A 16,777-nucleotide genomic window follows, 5' to 3' on the forward strand; every position below is an offset into this window, starting at 1 on the left:
GTGTTAAATTGCTGTATAATGAAACATTTAGTATGCTGAGAATTAATGGTTGTCTGACTAGACCTTTCGCAGTGACTAGAGGCATACGGCAAGGATGTCCTCTTTCTGGACTTTTGTACTCAATATCCATTGAACCTTTTCTGTCATCTTTAAGGAAGCGATTGCATGGACTTGTTGTTCCTAGGTTTCCAGAAATTCCATCTGTAAAACTTACAGCTTATGTAGATGATGTGACTGTATGGATCAGAAACACTGATGATATATCTGCTTTGATTTATAGCTTAGGAATCTTTCAGAAGGCAACATCTGCTCAAATTAATTGGGATAAGTGTACATCCCTGCTACTGGGTGAGTGGCAAAATATAGACCCTCCTCAGCTTCCTCAACAGTGTAAATGGATTAAGGATGGTTTTAAGGTTCTTGGGGTATATTTGGGAACTGACTCTTACATGAAAAAGAATTGGGAAGGTCTAGCTGATAAAGTAACGGGGAGACTACAAAAGTGGAGGTGGATTCTTCCGAAGTTGTCTTATAGAGGGAGGTGTTTAATCGTCAATAACTTGGCAGCCTCAATGCTGTGGCACCGGTTTACAGTGCTGGACCCTCCTGAAGAGCTACTTGTTACAATTCAAAAAAGTTTTGTTAATTTTTTCTGGGATGGTTTTCATTGGCTTCCTCCCGGAGTCTTATATCTCCCTGTGATTGAAGGAGGACAAGGACTCATTCATTTAGAAGCAAGAATTAAAACATTGAGACTTCAAGCATTACAGAAATTGCTATACTGTTCAGATAAGATTCCCTGGATTGCATATAGCTTGTCTATTTTACAAGATATAGGAGGAATCGGAATGAATAAGCAGTTGTTCTTAATTGAAAAATCGTTTTTCTCGAAGGTTACTTGTTCTCTTTTAAAGTTTTATGAGTCTGTATTCAAAGCTTGGAAATTGTTAAAGAAGGATAGAAAAGAGAGTGAACATTATGGTGTATTAGAACCATTGTTCTTAAATCCTTTTTTTAAAACAAACTCATCATTGTCAAGTACAGTAGTTGATAAGTTTTTAAAAACTGGAATAACTACTGTAATGGACTTAATTGACTCTACAAATGGTCAATGGCATTCGACTGGATCAATAGCTGACCAAGTCGGGCTTAGATCAGAAAGATACTTTGAAGGCTTAATGGAGGATCTCAAAAAATCTTTTCCTCAATCTTTCTTGACCTCTGTAAATCATTTTTTTGAAAATGGTGAGAATTCTTTGACCTTTCCAGATCTTAGGGTGGGAATAGGATTTGAATTGGATGAAGATTTAAATAGTACTTTGCTATTAAAGGGATTTAAAGATGAATCTTTTCAGAACGTGGAAAAGAAAATGTTGTATGAAATGTGTGTGAAATCCTTGTTTCATGCTCAGTTGAAAGGACGTGCTGATACCAAATGGAGAGAATATTTATCAATTTCTTCAGAACTAACTCCATCATGGAGGTGTTTGTACAAACCCCCCATTCCTAAGAGATCTGGGGATCTTGAATGGAGAATACTTCATTGTGTTGTTGCAACAAATAGTTTGGTGTCAAAATTTATGTAACGGTTTCATGTACATGTCCTTTTTGTAATGTTTCTGATACTGTTTTTCATTGTTTCTCTGATTGTTTCAGATTAACTCCCTTGTTTGAACTGTTGGAAAAAATATTTACTGAACTTGGGTTTATGTTTACTAAAAATCTGTTTATTTTGGGCTTGAAATACAAGAAGGAATGGAAAGCACAGTGCACGCTGGGGAATTTTCTGCTAGGGCAGGCAAAGTTGGCAATTTTAAAGTCCCACACATGTAAAAATGAGGGGAAAAATATTGATTTGGTTGGCATGTTCAAATCATTAGTAAAGTACAGGGTTGCTGTAGAATATGCATATTCTAAATTAACAAATAATATTTTTTTGATGCAAGGTGGAGTGTGAAAATGCTCTTGTGGTGAGGGATGTTTTTGGAGAGTTATGGTTTAATTGGTAAAATTGTGATTGTTATTATTATTTTTTATTTATTTTCTTTTTGTGTGGTGTAAATAATTGTTTTTAACTAGTTGTTGGATAAAAAGAGGTTTAAAAGTCAAAAAAAGTCTCTCTCTCTCTCTCTCTCTCTCTCTCTCTCTCTCTCTCTCTCTCTCTCTCTCTCTCTCTCTCTCAGTCTCTCTCTCTCAGTCTCTCTCTCTCTCTCTCTCTCTCTCTCTCTCAGTCTCTCTCTCTCTCTCTCTCTCTCTCTCTCTCAGTCTCTCTCTCTCTCTCTCTCAGTCTCTCTCTCTCAGTCTCTCTCTCTCTCTCTCTCTCAGTCTCTCTCTCTCAGTCTCTCTCTCTCTCTCTCTCTCTCTCTCTCTCTCTCTCTCAGTCTCTCTCTCTCTCAGTCTCTCTCTCTCTCTCTCTCTCTCTCTCTCTCTCAGTCTCTCTCTCTCTCTCTCTCTCTCTCTCTCTCTCTCTCTCCCTCTCTCTCAGTCTCTCTCTCTCTCTCTCTCTCTCTCTCTCAGTCTCTCTCTCTCAGTCTCTCTCTCTCAGTCTCTCTCTCTCTCTCTCTCTCTCTCTCTCTCTCTCTCTCTCTCTCTCGAACGTCCTCCAGCTTGCTCCCGCAGGTCTGGCTCTTCAGGCTGAATAATAGAGTTTGTTTTCGGAGCCTAAAGTGGCCGTGATTCTCTCAGACGCGGATCAGGCGCCGCTCACACAGATTTACAGTTGGCAATTTTCTCTCCGAGGCTTTGCTGAAAATTGAGCACTGAGCCTGTAAAGCTTCTGGAACAATAACATGTTATTCACTGCGACCCACTTCAGGAAGTTTAGCAGGTTAGAAGCTTCGGCCGTGTTTGAGATGTGCTGATGGAGAACAGGACGTGCTTTCCACACACACACACACACACACACACACACACACACACACACACACACACACACACACACACACACACACACACACACACACACTCATGATCATTTACACATCTACCATTGTGCATTCATTTGCTTGAAGTGTATATTGAAATGTTAGACTGCATAAAAAAATGATTTTTTTCTTCTGACAGTGCAGAGTTATACTGTATATACTGTATTTTATAATATAATTTATTATTTATTTAGTTATAATTTTAGTGTATTGTTATTCACTTATAATTATTTTTTTATTTATCCATCCATCCATCTTCTTCCGCTTATCCAGGGCCGGGTCGCAGGGGCAGCAGTCTAAGCAGAGATGCCCAGACTTCCCTCTCCCTAGACACTTCCTCCAGCTCTTCCGGGGGGACACTGAGCCGGGAGACATAGTCCCTCCAGCGTGTCCTCGGTCTTCCCCGGGGCCTCCTCCCGGTTGGACATGCCCGAAACACCTTCCCCGGGAAGGCGTTCAGGAGGCATCCGGAACAGATGCCCGAGCCACCTCAGCTGTCCCCTCTCGATGTGGAGGAGCAGCGGCTCTACTCCGAGTTCCTCCCGAGTGACTGAGCTCCTCACCCTATCTCTAAGGGAGCGCCCAGCCACCCTGCGGAGAAAGCTCATTTCGGCCGCCTGTATCCGGGATCTTGTCCTTTCGGTCATGACCCAAAGCTCATGACCATAGGTGAGAGTAGGAACGTAGATTGACCGGTAAATCGAGAGCTTCGCCTTACGGCTTAGCTCTTTCTTCACCACGACAGACCGGTACATCGACCGCATTACTGCAGAAGCTGCACCGATCCGTCTGTCAATCTCCCGTTCCATCCTCCCCTCACTCGTGAACAAGACCCCTAGATACTTGAACTCCTCCACTTGAGGCAGGAACTCTCCACCAACCTGAAGTGGGCAAGCCACCCTTTTCCGACTGAGGACCATGGCCTCGGATTTGGAGGTGCTGATTCTCATCCCAGCCGCTTCACACTCGGCTGCAAACCGTCCCAGTGCATGCTGAAGGTCCTGGTTAGAAGGGGCCAACACGACAACGTCATCCGCAAAGAGCAGAGACGAAATCGTGTGGTCCCCAAACCTGACACCCTCCGGCCCTTGGCTGCGCCTAGAAATTCTGTCCATAAAAATTATGAACAGAACCGGCGACAAAGGGCAGCCCTGCCGGAGTCCAACATGCACCGGGAACAAGTCTGACTTACTGCCGGCAATGCGGACCAAACTCCTGCTTCGGTCATACAGGGACCGGACAGCCCTCAGTAAAGGACCCCGGACCCCATATTCCCCCAGCACCCTCCACAGGACGCCGCGAGGGACACAGTCGAATGCCTTCTCCAAATCCACAAAAAAAATGTGGACTGGTTGGGCAAACTCCCATGAACCCTCCAGCACCCTGTAGAGGGTATAGAGCTGGTCCAGTGTTCCACGACCAGAACGAAAACCACACTGTTCCTCCTGAATCCGAGGTTCAACTATCGGCCGAATTCTCCTCTCCAGTACCCTGGCATAGACTTTCCCGGGGAGGCTGAGAAGTGTGATCCCCCTATAGTTGGAACACACCCTCCGGTCCCCCTTCTTAAAAAGAGGGACCACCACCCCGGTCTGCCATCCCAGAGGCACTGTCCCCGACCGCCACGCGATGCTGCAGAGGCGTGTCAGCCAAGACAGCCCCACAACATCCAGAGACTTGAGGTACTCAGGGCGGATCTCATCCACCCCCGGTGCCTTGCCACCGAGGAGTTTCTAGACCACCTCGGTGACTTCAGCTTGGGTGATGGACGAGTCCTCCTCTGAGCCCCCAGCCTCTGCTTCCTCAATGGAAGACGTGACGGCGGGATTGAGGAGATCCTCGAAGTATTCCTTCCACCGTCCGACAACATCCCCAGTTGAGGTCAACAGCCGCCCATCGCCACTGTAAACAGCGTTGGTAGGGCACTGCTTCCCCCTCCTGAGGCGCCGGACGGTTTGCCAGAATCTCTTCGAGGCCAGCCGATAGTCCTTTTCCATGGCCTCACCGAACTCCTCCCAGGCCAGAGTTTTTGCCTCCACAACCACCCGGGCTGCAGTCCGTTTAGCCTGCCGGTACCTGTCAGCTGCCTCAGGAGTCCCACAAGCCAGCCAGGCCCGATAGGACTCCTTCTTCAGCTTGACGGCATCCCTTACTTCCGGTGTCCACCACCGGGTTCGAGGATTGCCGCCTCGACAGGCACCGGAGACCTTGCGTCCACAGCTCCGAGCAGCCGCTTTGACAATGGAGGTGGAGAACATGGTCCACTCGGACTCAATATCTCCAGCCTCCCTCGGGATCCGGTCGAAGCTCTGCCGGAGGCAGGAGTTGAAGATCTCTCTGACAGGAGACTCGGCCAAACGTTCCCAGCAGATCCTCACAGTACGTTTGGGTCTACCGAGTCTATCCAGCTTCCTCCCCCGCCATCGGATCCAACTCACCACCAGGTGGTGATCAGTTGACAGCTCCGCCCCTCTCTTCACCCGAGTGTCCAAGACATACGGCCGCAGGTCAGATGAAACGACCACGAAGTCGATCATTGACCTACGACCTAGGGTGTCCTGGTGCCATGTGCACTGATGGACACCCTTATGCTTGAAAATGGTGTTCGTTATGGACAAACTGTAACTAGCACAGAAGTCCAATAACTGAACACCACTCGGGTTCAGATCAGGGGGGCCGTTCCTCCCAATCACGCCCCTCCAGGTTTCACTGTCATTGCCCACGTGGGCGTTGAAGTCCCCCAGTAGAACGACGGAGTCCCCAGTCGGAGCACTTTCCAGCACCCCTCCCAGAGACCCCAAGAAGGTCGGGTACTCTGTCGGTGCACTGCCGTTCGGCCCGTAGGCACACACAACAGTGAGAGACCTATCCCTGAGCCGAAGCCGCAGGGAAACGACCCTCTCGTTCACCGGGGTAAACTCCAACACATGGCAGCAGAGCTGGGGGGCTATAAGCAAACCCACACCAGCCCGCCGCCTCTCACCATGGGCAACTCCAGAGTGGTGAAGAGTCCATCCCCTCTCGAGGAGTGTGGTTCCAGAGCCCAAGCCATGCGTGGAGGTGATTCCGACTATCTCTAGTCGGAACCTCTCAACCTCACGCACAAGCTCAGGCTCTTTCCCCGCCAGCGAGGTGACATTCCATGTCCCAAGAGCTAGTTTCCGTGTCCAGGGATCGGGTCGTCTAGGCCCCCGCCTTCGACTGCTGCCCGATTCGCTTTGCACCGGCCCCTTACGGTCCCTCCCGTGAGTGGTGGGCCCACGGGAAGTTTTTTATTTTTATTTTTTATTTATTATTCATTCATAATTTAATTATTAAATTAATTTAAATGTATAGTTATTCATTTATAATTAAATCGTTTTTATTCATTTATTCATAATATAATAAAAAAAAACATTTATTTATTATTTAATTTGTGTGTACTTATTTATTTACTTATCCATTCATTCATAATATAAATTTTGGATTTAAATGTATTGTTATCATTTATAATTAAATGTTATTTTTAATTTGTTCATTTATAATATGATTTAATTCATTCACTTAGCATTAATTCTTTATATATTTATTCATTTATAATAGAAATGTTGTATTTATTCTTTATTCATTATATAATATAATTAAAATTGTATTTATAATTTAAATAATGTGTGTATTTATTTATTTGTATTAATTAATTCATAATATTATTTATTTATTAATCAATTTAAATATATTGTTATCATTTATAATTAAATGTTATTTGTATTAATTAATTAATTAATTAATTAATTAATTAATTCATAATATTATTTATTTATTTAAATATATTATCATTTATAATTAAATGTTATTTTTTATTCACTCATCTCACTACAGCGGCTCTACAATAACTTTATGAAGCGGTGAGAATAGTTTCTGTGCGGAAAAAAAAAACCTAAATAACAACTTATATAGAGATGACGATTTCAAAACACGGAATCATGAAGCTTCGAAGAGTGATGAATTAGTGAGTCGATTCAGCGGTTCAGAGCAGTATGAATCAGTGAGTCGATTCAGCAGATCGGAGCATTACTAATCAGTGAGTCGATTCAGCGGTTCGGAGCATTATGCATCAGTGAGTCGATTCAGCGGTTTAGAGAGTTATGAATCAGTGAGTCGATTCAGCGGTTCGGAGCATTATGAATCAGTGAGTCGATTCAGCGGTTTGGAGCGTTATGAATCAGTGAGTCGATTCAGCAGTTCGGAGCGTTATGAATCAGTGAGTCGATTCAGCGGTTTGGAGCATTATGAATCAGTGAGTCGATTCAGCGGTTTGGAGCATTATGAATCATCGAGTCGATTCAGCGGTTCGGAGCATTATGAATCAGTGAGTCGATTCAGCGGTTTGGAGCGTTATGAATCAGTGAGTCGATTCAGCGGTTTGGAGAGTTATGAATCAGTGAGTCGATTCAGCGGTTTGGAGCATTATGAATCAGTGAGTCGATTCAGTGGTTCAGAGCATTATGAATCGGTGAGTCGATTCAGTGGTTTGGAGAGTTATGAATCAGTGAGTCGATTCAGCGGTTCGGAGCATTATGAATCAGCGAGTCGATTCAGCGGTTTGGATCGTTATGAATCAGTGAGTCGATTCAGCGGTTCGGAGCATAATGAATCAGTGAGTCGATTCAGCGGTTTGAAACGTTATGAATCAGTGAGTTGATTCAGCGGTTCGAAACGTTATGAATCAGTGAGTCGATTCAGTGGTATGAAACGTTATGAATCAGTGAGTCCATTCAGTGGTTTGAAACGTTATGAATCAGTGAGTCGATTCAGCGGTTTGGATCGCCAAAGTCACGTGATTTCAGCAGTTTGGCGGTTTGACACGTGATCCGAATCGCTGAATTGGCCTTTATGAGGATGAAATTACTCTTGTTGCAAATTGATAAATTACTCCTCCTCTGTAATTTATTTTGTGTAACAGTCTCCAAATAAAAAAACTTTCAAATGATGTATAGTTTGTCAAGATTAGGTTAGGTTTAGAATATTACTCTTTTAGAAATGTAATGGCTGTGGGCGCACCGGTGGGCCACAGAGTTGATTTATTATTTTATGAATGGGTGTGATGTCAGAGAACATGATCTGATCCGATGATCTGTGCTGTGTGTGTGCAGGGAAAGCGTTTGCTCCGGAGTTTTACTTCGACACCTACAGCCCGCTGTGGCAGAACCGGCCGCGGGTCTACGGCTACAGGCTCCAGTGGACCCAGATGAACCCCGGCGCTGTGGACCGCATCATGGCCTACCGCCTGGGGATACGACAGGTCAGTGCTGGGGCTGGAACTTTATCTTCTAAAGTGTAGGAAACTCAGAAGATGAAGACCAGGGCCCGTATTCATAAAGAATCTTAATGCAAAGAGCAGCTCCTAGTGACAAAATTCTTAGAAATGTGGGCGTTTACTCTTAAAATTAACTCAAATCCTAGTAAAGAAAAAAGTAATTCAGAAAGCATCTTAACCCTTAAAAGAGGTCTTAAGGTCAAATTTGTTAGGAGCACGGACGAGGACTTTGAAGAGGCTTAAGAGTTTCTTTAGCAGCGGAGAAAATGGCAGAAAGACGAAGAGGGAGAAGAAATGTGTTGCAGACGATGGAGGACAGTGACTTAAGACGCTATAGATTAGATCGTGTTTGTTGCATTAAATCCAACTTTCAAACCACCAATTAAATAGACATGCCAGCAATCAGTGGAATTGGAAAGAGTGGAACAATGTTTATAATTCTAAGCCATTCAAATACCTTATAGAAAATTAACAGCATAGTAAATAATAAAATGATTTATATACATATATATAGGCCCGGTTTCACAGACAGGGCTTAGACTAAGCCAGGATTAGTCCTTAGTTCAATAAGGACATTTAAGTAACTTTTATAAACGTGCCCAAGAAAAAAACATTACTGGTGTGCATCTTGAGACAAAACAATGCCACTGACATATTTCAAGATTCTTTCAGTTAAAACAGCTCAAACATGCATTTTAGTCTAGGACTAGCTTAAGCATTGTCTGTGAAACCGGGGGATAATGTGTGTGTGTGTGTGTGTGGCTTAGAATAGACCCTATACTTAAAAGCGCTCCTTTTTTCCCCTTTTTGGACAACCAACCAATCACAGTCTTCAAAAGCCTGTGTCATGCGTAGCAACGGGGTCAGCCCCGCCTCTTCACTGAGATAAAGTGTTTAAGCTAAATTAGGAGTTTTCTGAGAGGACTCTCACATAAATCTGCTCCAGTGCTGTTCATACAAACAAATCATCCTCTTCCTCAGTGTTTCTGTCCTAAACCATCTTAAATCAAGACACATTTACTGCAGAAGAAGAGAAATTACTGAAGATAATAAAAGTCTTAATCTTATTAAGTTCTTTGGCTATCAATAGTGGCTACTCTTATTGGTCACCGAGAGTGTAACTAATGGAAATAGTTCATAATAAACATGTAGAAGTGTGTGAATGACGTGCGTTTGAGCTCCAGTGTTTATTTTGTGATGGTATTTTCGCTACACACTCATTGTAAGACTCGTGTAGTGTAATGAGATGTTTGCGCTCTGATGGTATTTTCGGCTACACACTCATTGTAAGACTCGTGTAGTGTAATGAGATGTTTGCGCTGTGATGGTATTTTCGCTACACACTCATTGTAAGACGCGTGTAGTGTAATGAGATGTTTGCGCTGTGATGGTATTTTCGGCTACACACTCATTGTAAGACGCGTGTAGTGTAATGAGATGTTTGCGCTGTGATGGTATTTTCGCTACACACTCATTGTAAGACACGTGTAGTGTAATGAGATGTTTGCGCTGTGATGGTATTTTCGCTACACACTCATTGTAAGACTCGTGTAGTGTAATGAGATGTTTGCGCTGTGATGGTATTTTCGCTACACACTCATTGTAAGACACGTGTAGTGTAATGAGATGTTTGCGCTGTGATGGTATTTTCGCTACACACTCATTGTAAGACTCGTGTAGTGTAATGAGATGTTTGCGCTGTGATGGTATTTTCACTACACACTCATTGTAAGACTCGTGTAGTGTAATGAGATGTTTGTGCTGTGATGGTATTTTCGCTACACACTCATTGTAAGACACGTGTAGTGTAATGAGATGTTTGTGCTGTGATGGTATTTTCGCTACACACTCATTGTAAGACTTGTGTAGTGTAATGAGATGTTTGCGCTGTGATGGTATTTTCGCTACACACTCATTGTAAGACTTGTGTAGTGTAATGAGATGTTTGCGCTGTGATGGTATTTTCACTACACACTCATTGTAAGACTCGTGTAGTGTAATGAGATGTTTGTGCTGTGATGGTATTTTCGCTACACACTCATTGTAAGACACGTGTAGTGTAATGAGATGTTTGTGCTGTGATGGTATTTTCGCTACACACTCATTGTAAGACGCGTGTAGTGTAATGAGATGTTTGTGCTGTGATGGTATTTTCGCTACACACTCATTGTAAGACTTGTGTAGTGTAATGAGATGTTTGCGCTGTGATGGTATTTTCGCTACACACTCATTGTAAGACGCGTGTAGTGTAATGAGATGTTTGCGCTGTGATGGTATTTTCGCTACACACTCATTGTAAGACTTGTGTAGTGTAATGAGATGTTTGCGCTGTGATGGTATTTTCGGCTACACACTCATTGTAAGACTTGTGTAGTGTAATGAGATGTTTGCGCTGTGATGGTATTTTCGCTACACACTCATTGTAAGACTCGTTTAGTGTAATGAGATGTTTGTGCTGTGATGGTATTTTCACTACACACTCATTGTGAGACACGTGTAGTGTAATGAGATGTTTGCGGCTGTGATGGTATTTTCACTACACACTCATTGTAAGACTCGTGTAGTGTAATGAGATGTTTGCGCTGTGATGGTATTTTCGCTACACACTCATTGTAAGACACGTGTAGTGTAATGAGATGTTTGCGCTGTGATGGTATTTTCGCTACACACTCATTGTAAGACACGTGTAGTGTAGTGAGATGTTTGCGCTGTGATGGTATTTTCGCTACACACTCATTGTAAGACACGTGTAGTGTAATGAGATGTTTGCGCTGTGATGGTATTTTCGGCTAAACACTCATTGTAAGACACGTGTAGTGTAATGAGATGTTTGCACTGTGATGGTATTTTCGGCTACACACTCATTGTAAGACTTGTGTAGTGTAATGAGATGTTTGCGCTGTGATGGTATTTTCGGCTACACACTCATTGTAAGACACGTGTAGTGTAATGAGATGTTTGCGCTGTGATGGTATTTTCGCTACACACTCATTGTAAGACACGTGTAGTGTAATGAGATGTTTGCGCTGTGATGGTATTTTCGCTACACACTCATTGTAAGACTTGTGTAGTGTAATGAGATGTTTGCGCTGTGATGGTATTTTCGGCTACACACTCATTGTAAGACACGTGTAGTGTAATGAGATGTTTGCACTGTGATGGTATTTTCGGCTACACACTCATTGTAAGACTTGTGTAGTGTAATGAGATGTTTGCGCTGTGATGGTATTTTCGGCTACACACTCATTGTAAGACACGTGTAGTGTAATGAGATGTTTGCGCTGTGATGGTATTTTCGCTACACACTCATTGTAAGACACGTGTAGTGTAATGAGATGTTTGCGCTGTGATGGTATTTTCGGCTACACACTCATTGTAAGACTCGTGTAGTGTAATGAGATGTTTGCGCTGTGATGGTATTTTCGCTACACACTCATTGTAAGACACGTGTAGTGTAATGAGATGTTTGCGCTGTGATGGTATTTTCGCTACACACTCATTGTAAGACACGTGTAGTGTAATGAGATGTTTGCGCTGTGATGGTATTTTCGGCTACACACTCATTGTAAGACTCGTGTAGTGTAATGAGATGTTTGCGCTGTGATGGTATTTTCGGCTACACACTCATTGTAAGACGCGTGTAGTGTAATGAGATGTTTGTGCTGTGATGGTATTTTCGCTACACACTCATTGTAAGACGCGTGTAGTGTAATGAGATGTTTGCGCTGTGATGGTATTTTCACTACACACTCATTGTAAGACTCGTGTAGTGTAATGAGATGTTTGCGCTGTGATGGTATTTTCACTACACACTCATTGTAAGACTCGTGTAGTGTAATGAGATGTTTGCGCTGTGATGGTATTTTCGCTACACACTCATTGTAAGACTCGTGTAGTGTAATGAGATGTTTGCGCTGTGATGGTATTTTCGGCTACACACTCATTGTAAGACACGTGTAGTGTAATGAGATGTTTGCGCTGTGATGGTATTTTCGGCTACACACTCATTGTAAGACGCGTGTAGTGTAATGAGATGTTTGTGCTGTGATGGTATTTTCGCTACACACTCATTGTAAGACTCGTGTAGTGTAATGAGATGTTTGTGCTGTGATGGTATTTTCGCTACACACTCATTGTAAGACGCGTGTAGTGTAATGAGATGTTTGCGCTGTGATGGTATTTTCGGCTACACACTCATTGTAAGACGCGTGTAGTGTAATGAGATGTTTGCGCTGTGATGGTATTTTCACTACACACTCATTGTAAGACTCGTGTAGTGTAATGAGATGTTTGCGCTGTGATGGTATTTTCGCTACACACTCATTGTAAGACTCGTGTAGTGTAATGAGATGTTTGCGCTGTGATGGTATTTTCGCTACACACTCATTGTAAGACACGTGTAGTGTAATGAGATGTTTGCGCTGTGTTGGTATTTTCACTACACACTCATTGTAAGACACGTGTAGTGTAATGAGATGTTTGCGCTGTGATGGTATTTTCACTACACACTCATTGTAAGACTCGTGTAGTGTAATGAGATGTTTGCGCTGTGATGGTATTTTCGCTACACACTCATTGTAAGACTTGTGTAGTGTAATGAGATGTTTGCGCTGTGAGCAACATTAAAGTGTGTGTTTTTCGCAGTGATGTGATGTTCGCTGTGACTTCTTCTCCGGCTGAACCGCTTTGATGGTCCTTGAGTGAGTAAGGAGCAGGAAAGCGAGAGTTCCTGGTAAATAAATCAGGGCCCCGGAGCCCCGGATGCAGAAGTGGAGAGATGGGCTATTTTTAGCTCCAGCTCGGCTCTGAATTAACACTGAAGGCCTTCATAATGGATGATCTTCAGTGAGTGTGGATGAAGCTTTAGTTCAGAGATTACAGGTCACATTAAATCAATCATTGTGAGCTGGAATAGGTTTTCGCTGTAGTGGATCCTCAATGTCCTGTCTGTGCGGGGCTTTAGATCAGTGTTGCCTACAAAATTATTCATCTGTTTATTTATTTATTTAGCTTTCTTTATGCATGTCTTCATCATATGTTGGAAATAGTATGCCAAGGTTGCCCTATATAGTGCACTATTTCCAGTGGATGCATTTATTCATGATTTTAAGTTTTTTATTTTGCATTCTTTAAATAAATATTTGGATTTATTTGTTTGTTTGCTTATCTACTTACATATTTTTATATTGCATGCTTTACTCATGTCTTCATTAGCAATTTTATTTATTATTTTATTAATTTTTTATGTTGTTTTGTTTTGCTTTGCTTTTTTATTTTATTTTGAATTCTTTACTAAAGTCTTCATGAGTAATTTATTTTATTGTATTTTATTTATTCATTTAATTGTATTTTGCATTCGTTTCGCATGTCTTTGTGAGTAATTAAAAAAATATGTATAATAATTATTTTATTTTATTTTTATTAATTTAATTTAATTTATTTTACACGCTTTACTCATGTCGTCTTTAGCTATTTTAATTGAATTTAATGTTTTTTTTTTTTTTTTTAAACATTTTTTTATTATTATTTATTTCTTATTTGTTTGTTTTTATTATTTATTTTATTTAGGGTTTTTTTAGGGTTTTTTTGCTTTTTAATTTTATTTTGAATTCTTTACTAATGTCTTCATGAGTAATTTATTTTCTTGTATTTTATTTACTCATTTAATTGTATTTTACATTCGTTTCTCATGTCTTTGTGACAAATTGTATTTTATTTTAAATATATATTTATTTATTTTATTTTATTTTATTTTATTTATCCATTTATTTATTTATATATATATATTTTTTTATTTGCATGCTTTACTCATGTTTTCATGAGCAATTTTTTATTAAATTAAATAATTTTTCTTTCTTTACTCATGTCTTTGTGAGTTATTTTGTATTCTATGTGAAAATAAAATTATTTATATTTTATCCAATGGATCCTAAGTGTCTGCTTAGGCCAGTGTTATTTTATGTTTTATTTGAATATTACAGCTATTTTATTTTAAATAATTAATTAATATTTTATTTTAACTATTATATTTTCAAATTTTATTTATTTTAATTTTAGGATAACTTTTATAGTTTATATTTTAGTGCATTCTTGCCTCATTTGGTCCGTGTGTCTCAAAATTGCAAGCCGTAATATGACTCAGTATTTAGTAGAAGAACCGTGAGTCCAAAATGACTAAAACTTAAACTAAAATTGTCATAGAGACAGGAAGTAAACAGAGCGTTACTGACAGACTGGGAAGAGAGGAGCCGCAACAATGGAGAACATGAGGAAATAATCAACACTCAAGCAGGAAAACCTGCTCTAGTAGAGCCACAAAGGGCATAACAGGGGCTCTTTAACATCCTGACAGGAAATGCAAGCGATGTTTTATTTTCCCTGAGAGCTGATGTCCGCCTGATTTCTCTTCAGACGGGGCAGCAGCGCTGGTGGGAGCAGGAGATTCCCGTGGAGGGAAACATCCAGAAGGGAGAACTGATCACACACAACCTGACGGAGCTCATCCGACCCGAGGCCTATGTGGTCCGACTCACTCCGATCACGCGCTTCGGAGAGGGAGACGCCACCACCAGGATCGTCACATACAGCGGTACGACACATGAGCTCACCACATACTTACATCACTCACTTCAGCTATTTTAAATACAGTAAAAATTATGAAATATTATTCTAAATCAGCTGTTCTCTGTGTGAAAATATAGTAAAATATAATTTATTTCTGTGATCAAAGCTGAATTTATTTGATCAAAAATACAGTAAAAATTATGAAATAATATTGTAGTGTAAATCAGCTGTTCTCTATGTGAAAATATAATAAAATGTAATTTATTTCTGTGATCAAAGCTGAATTTATTTGATCAAAAATACAGTAAAAATTATGAAATATTATTCTAAAATCAGCTGTTCTCTATGTGAAAATATAGTAAAATATAATTTATTTCTGTGATCAAAGCTGAATTTATTTGATCAAAAATACAGTAAAAATTATGAAATATTATTGTAGTAAAAATCAGCTGTTCTCTATGTGAAAATATAGTAAAATATAATTTATTTCTGTGATCGAAGGTTAATTTATTTGATCAAAAATACAGTAAAAATTATGAAATATTATTCTAGTAAAAATCAGCTGTTCTCTATGTGAAAATATAGTAAAATATAATTTATTTCTGTGATCAAAGCTGAATTTATTTGATCAAAAATACAGTAAAAATTATGAAATATTATTCTAGTGTAAATCAGCTGTTTTCTATGTGAAAATATATAAAATGTAATTTATTTCTGTGATCAAAGCTTAATTTATTTGATCAAAAATACAGTAAAAATTATGAAATATTATTGTAGTAAAAATCAGCTGTTCTCTATGTGAAAATATAGTAAAATATAATTTATTTCTGTGATCGAAGTTTAATTTATTTGATCAAAAATACAGTAAAAATTATGAAATATTATTCTAGTAAAAATCAGCTGTTCTCTATGTGAAAATATAGTAAAATGTAATTTATTTCTGTGATCAAAGCTGAAATTTATCAAAAATACAGTAAAAATTATGAAATATTATTCTAGTGTAAAACAGCTGTTTGTCTATGTTAAAATATAGTAAAATGTAATTTATTTCTGTGATCAAAGCTGAATTTATTAGATCAAAAATACAGTAAAATTATGAAATATTATTCCAGTATAGATCAGCTGTTCTCTATGTGAATTTACAGTAGAGTGTCATTTATTCCTGTGATCAAAACTGAATTTATCATCATTACTCCAGTCTTCAGAGTCACATGACCCTTCACTAATTATTCTCATATGAGGATCTGATGATCAACACACATTTGATATATTTTATTTCTCAGGATTCTTTGATGAATAGAACGTTCAAAAGAATTTATCTGAAACAGAATCTTTTGTAACATTATAAATGTCACTTTTGATCAGTTTAATGCGTCCCTGATCAATAAGAGTAGTAGTGATTTCTTTAATGTTCAGTAATGAGGTTAAAGTCGTGTTTTAGTTTGATAGTGTTTAATGTGTCGCTGGTGGTTAATAATTCATCCGCTGTCGCTCCTGAAGATCAACCCGGAACAAAAAGAAAAAGTTTGGATGATGCAAAAGCAAATAATTAATTTCGGTACTTCACTAAAACTACAACAAGATTTTGTATATGAAGATTATTAGAGTAAGTTTCGTTTCATCCAATATTACTTCTTTGTAATCATTTGTGGAATTTTATTAGTATTTTCTGAGTGAAAACATTGGAAAGAATCCTGATGATGAGTTCATGAACATCGAGTGTTAAATCCTTCAAACAGCTGATTTCTGAAACGTGTGTGTGTGTGTGTGTGTGTGTGTGTGTGTGCTCTCAGTGTTTGCTTTGGTTGCGTGACTGACTCCAGAAGGTCTGAAATGAGGTCTCTTGTTCATCTTTAATCTATTAAACATATTGAAACAGGAAAGCGGATGGAATATTGTTCAGCGGACTCGACTTGGGCTTAACGGAGATAAATAACGTCTGTGTGACTTTGGTCATTATATCTGATTAGTCTGGCCTGGGAGTTTATAAAGT

At 39.9% G+C, this 16,777-nt stretch overlaps 1 protein-coding gene across 1 annotated transcript in view; it reads left to right on the forward strand.

Annotated features, from left to right (window-relative positions):
- Positions 1 to 16,777, forward strand: part of LOC307135627 (MAM domain-containing glycosylphosphatidylinositol anchor protein 2) — a gene marked incomplete at both ends in the record, with an annotated part of 254,854 nt that overhangs the window by 215,767 nt on the left and 22,310 nt on the right. The window contains 2 exons of the mRNA XM_079832200.1: positions 8,057 to 8,205; positions 14,632 to 14,809. Coding sequence (XP_079688326.1) covers positions 8,057 to 8,205; positions 14,632 to 14,809 — 327 coding nt within the window. The remainder of the gene's footprint in view (positions 1 to 8,056; positions 8,206 to 14,631; positions 14,810 to 16,777) is intronic.

The sequence above is a fragment of the Gobio gobio genome (assembly GCF_949357685.1).
Source record: "Gobio gobio genome assembly, chromosome: 12".
NCBI lineage: Eukaryota > Metazoa > Chordata > Actinopteri > Cypriniformes > Gobionidae > Gobio > Gobio gobio.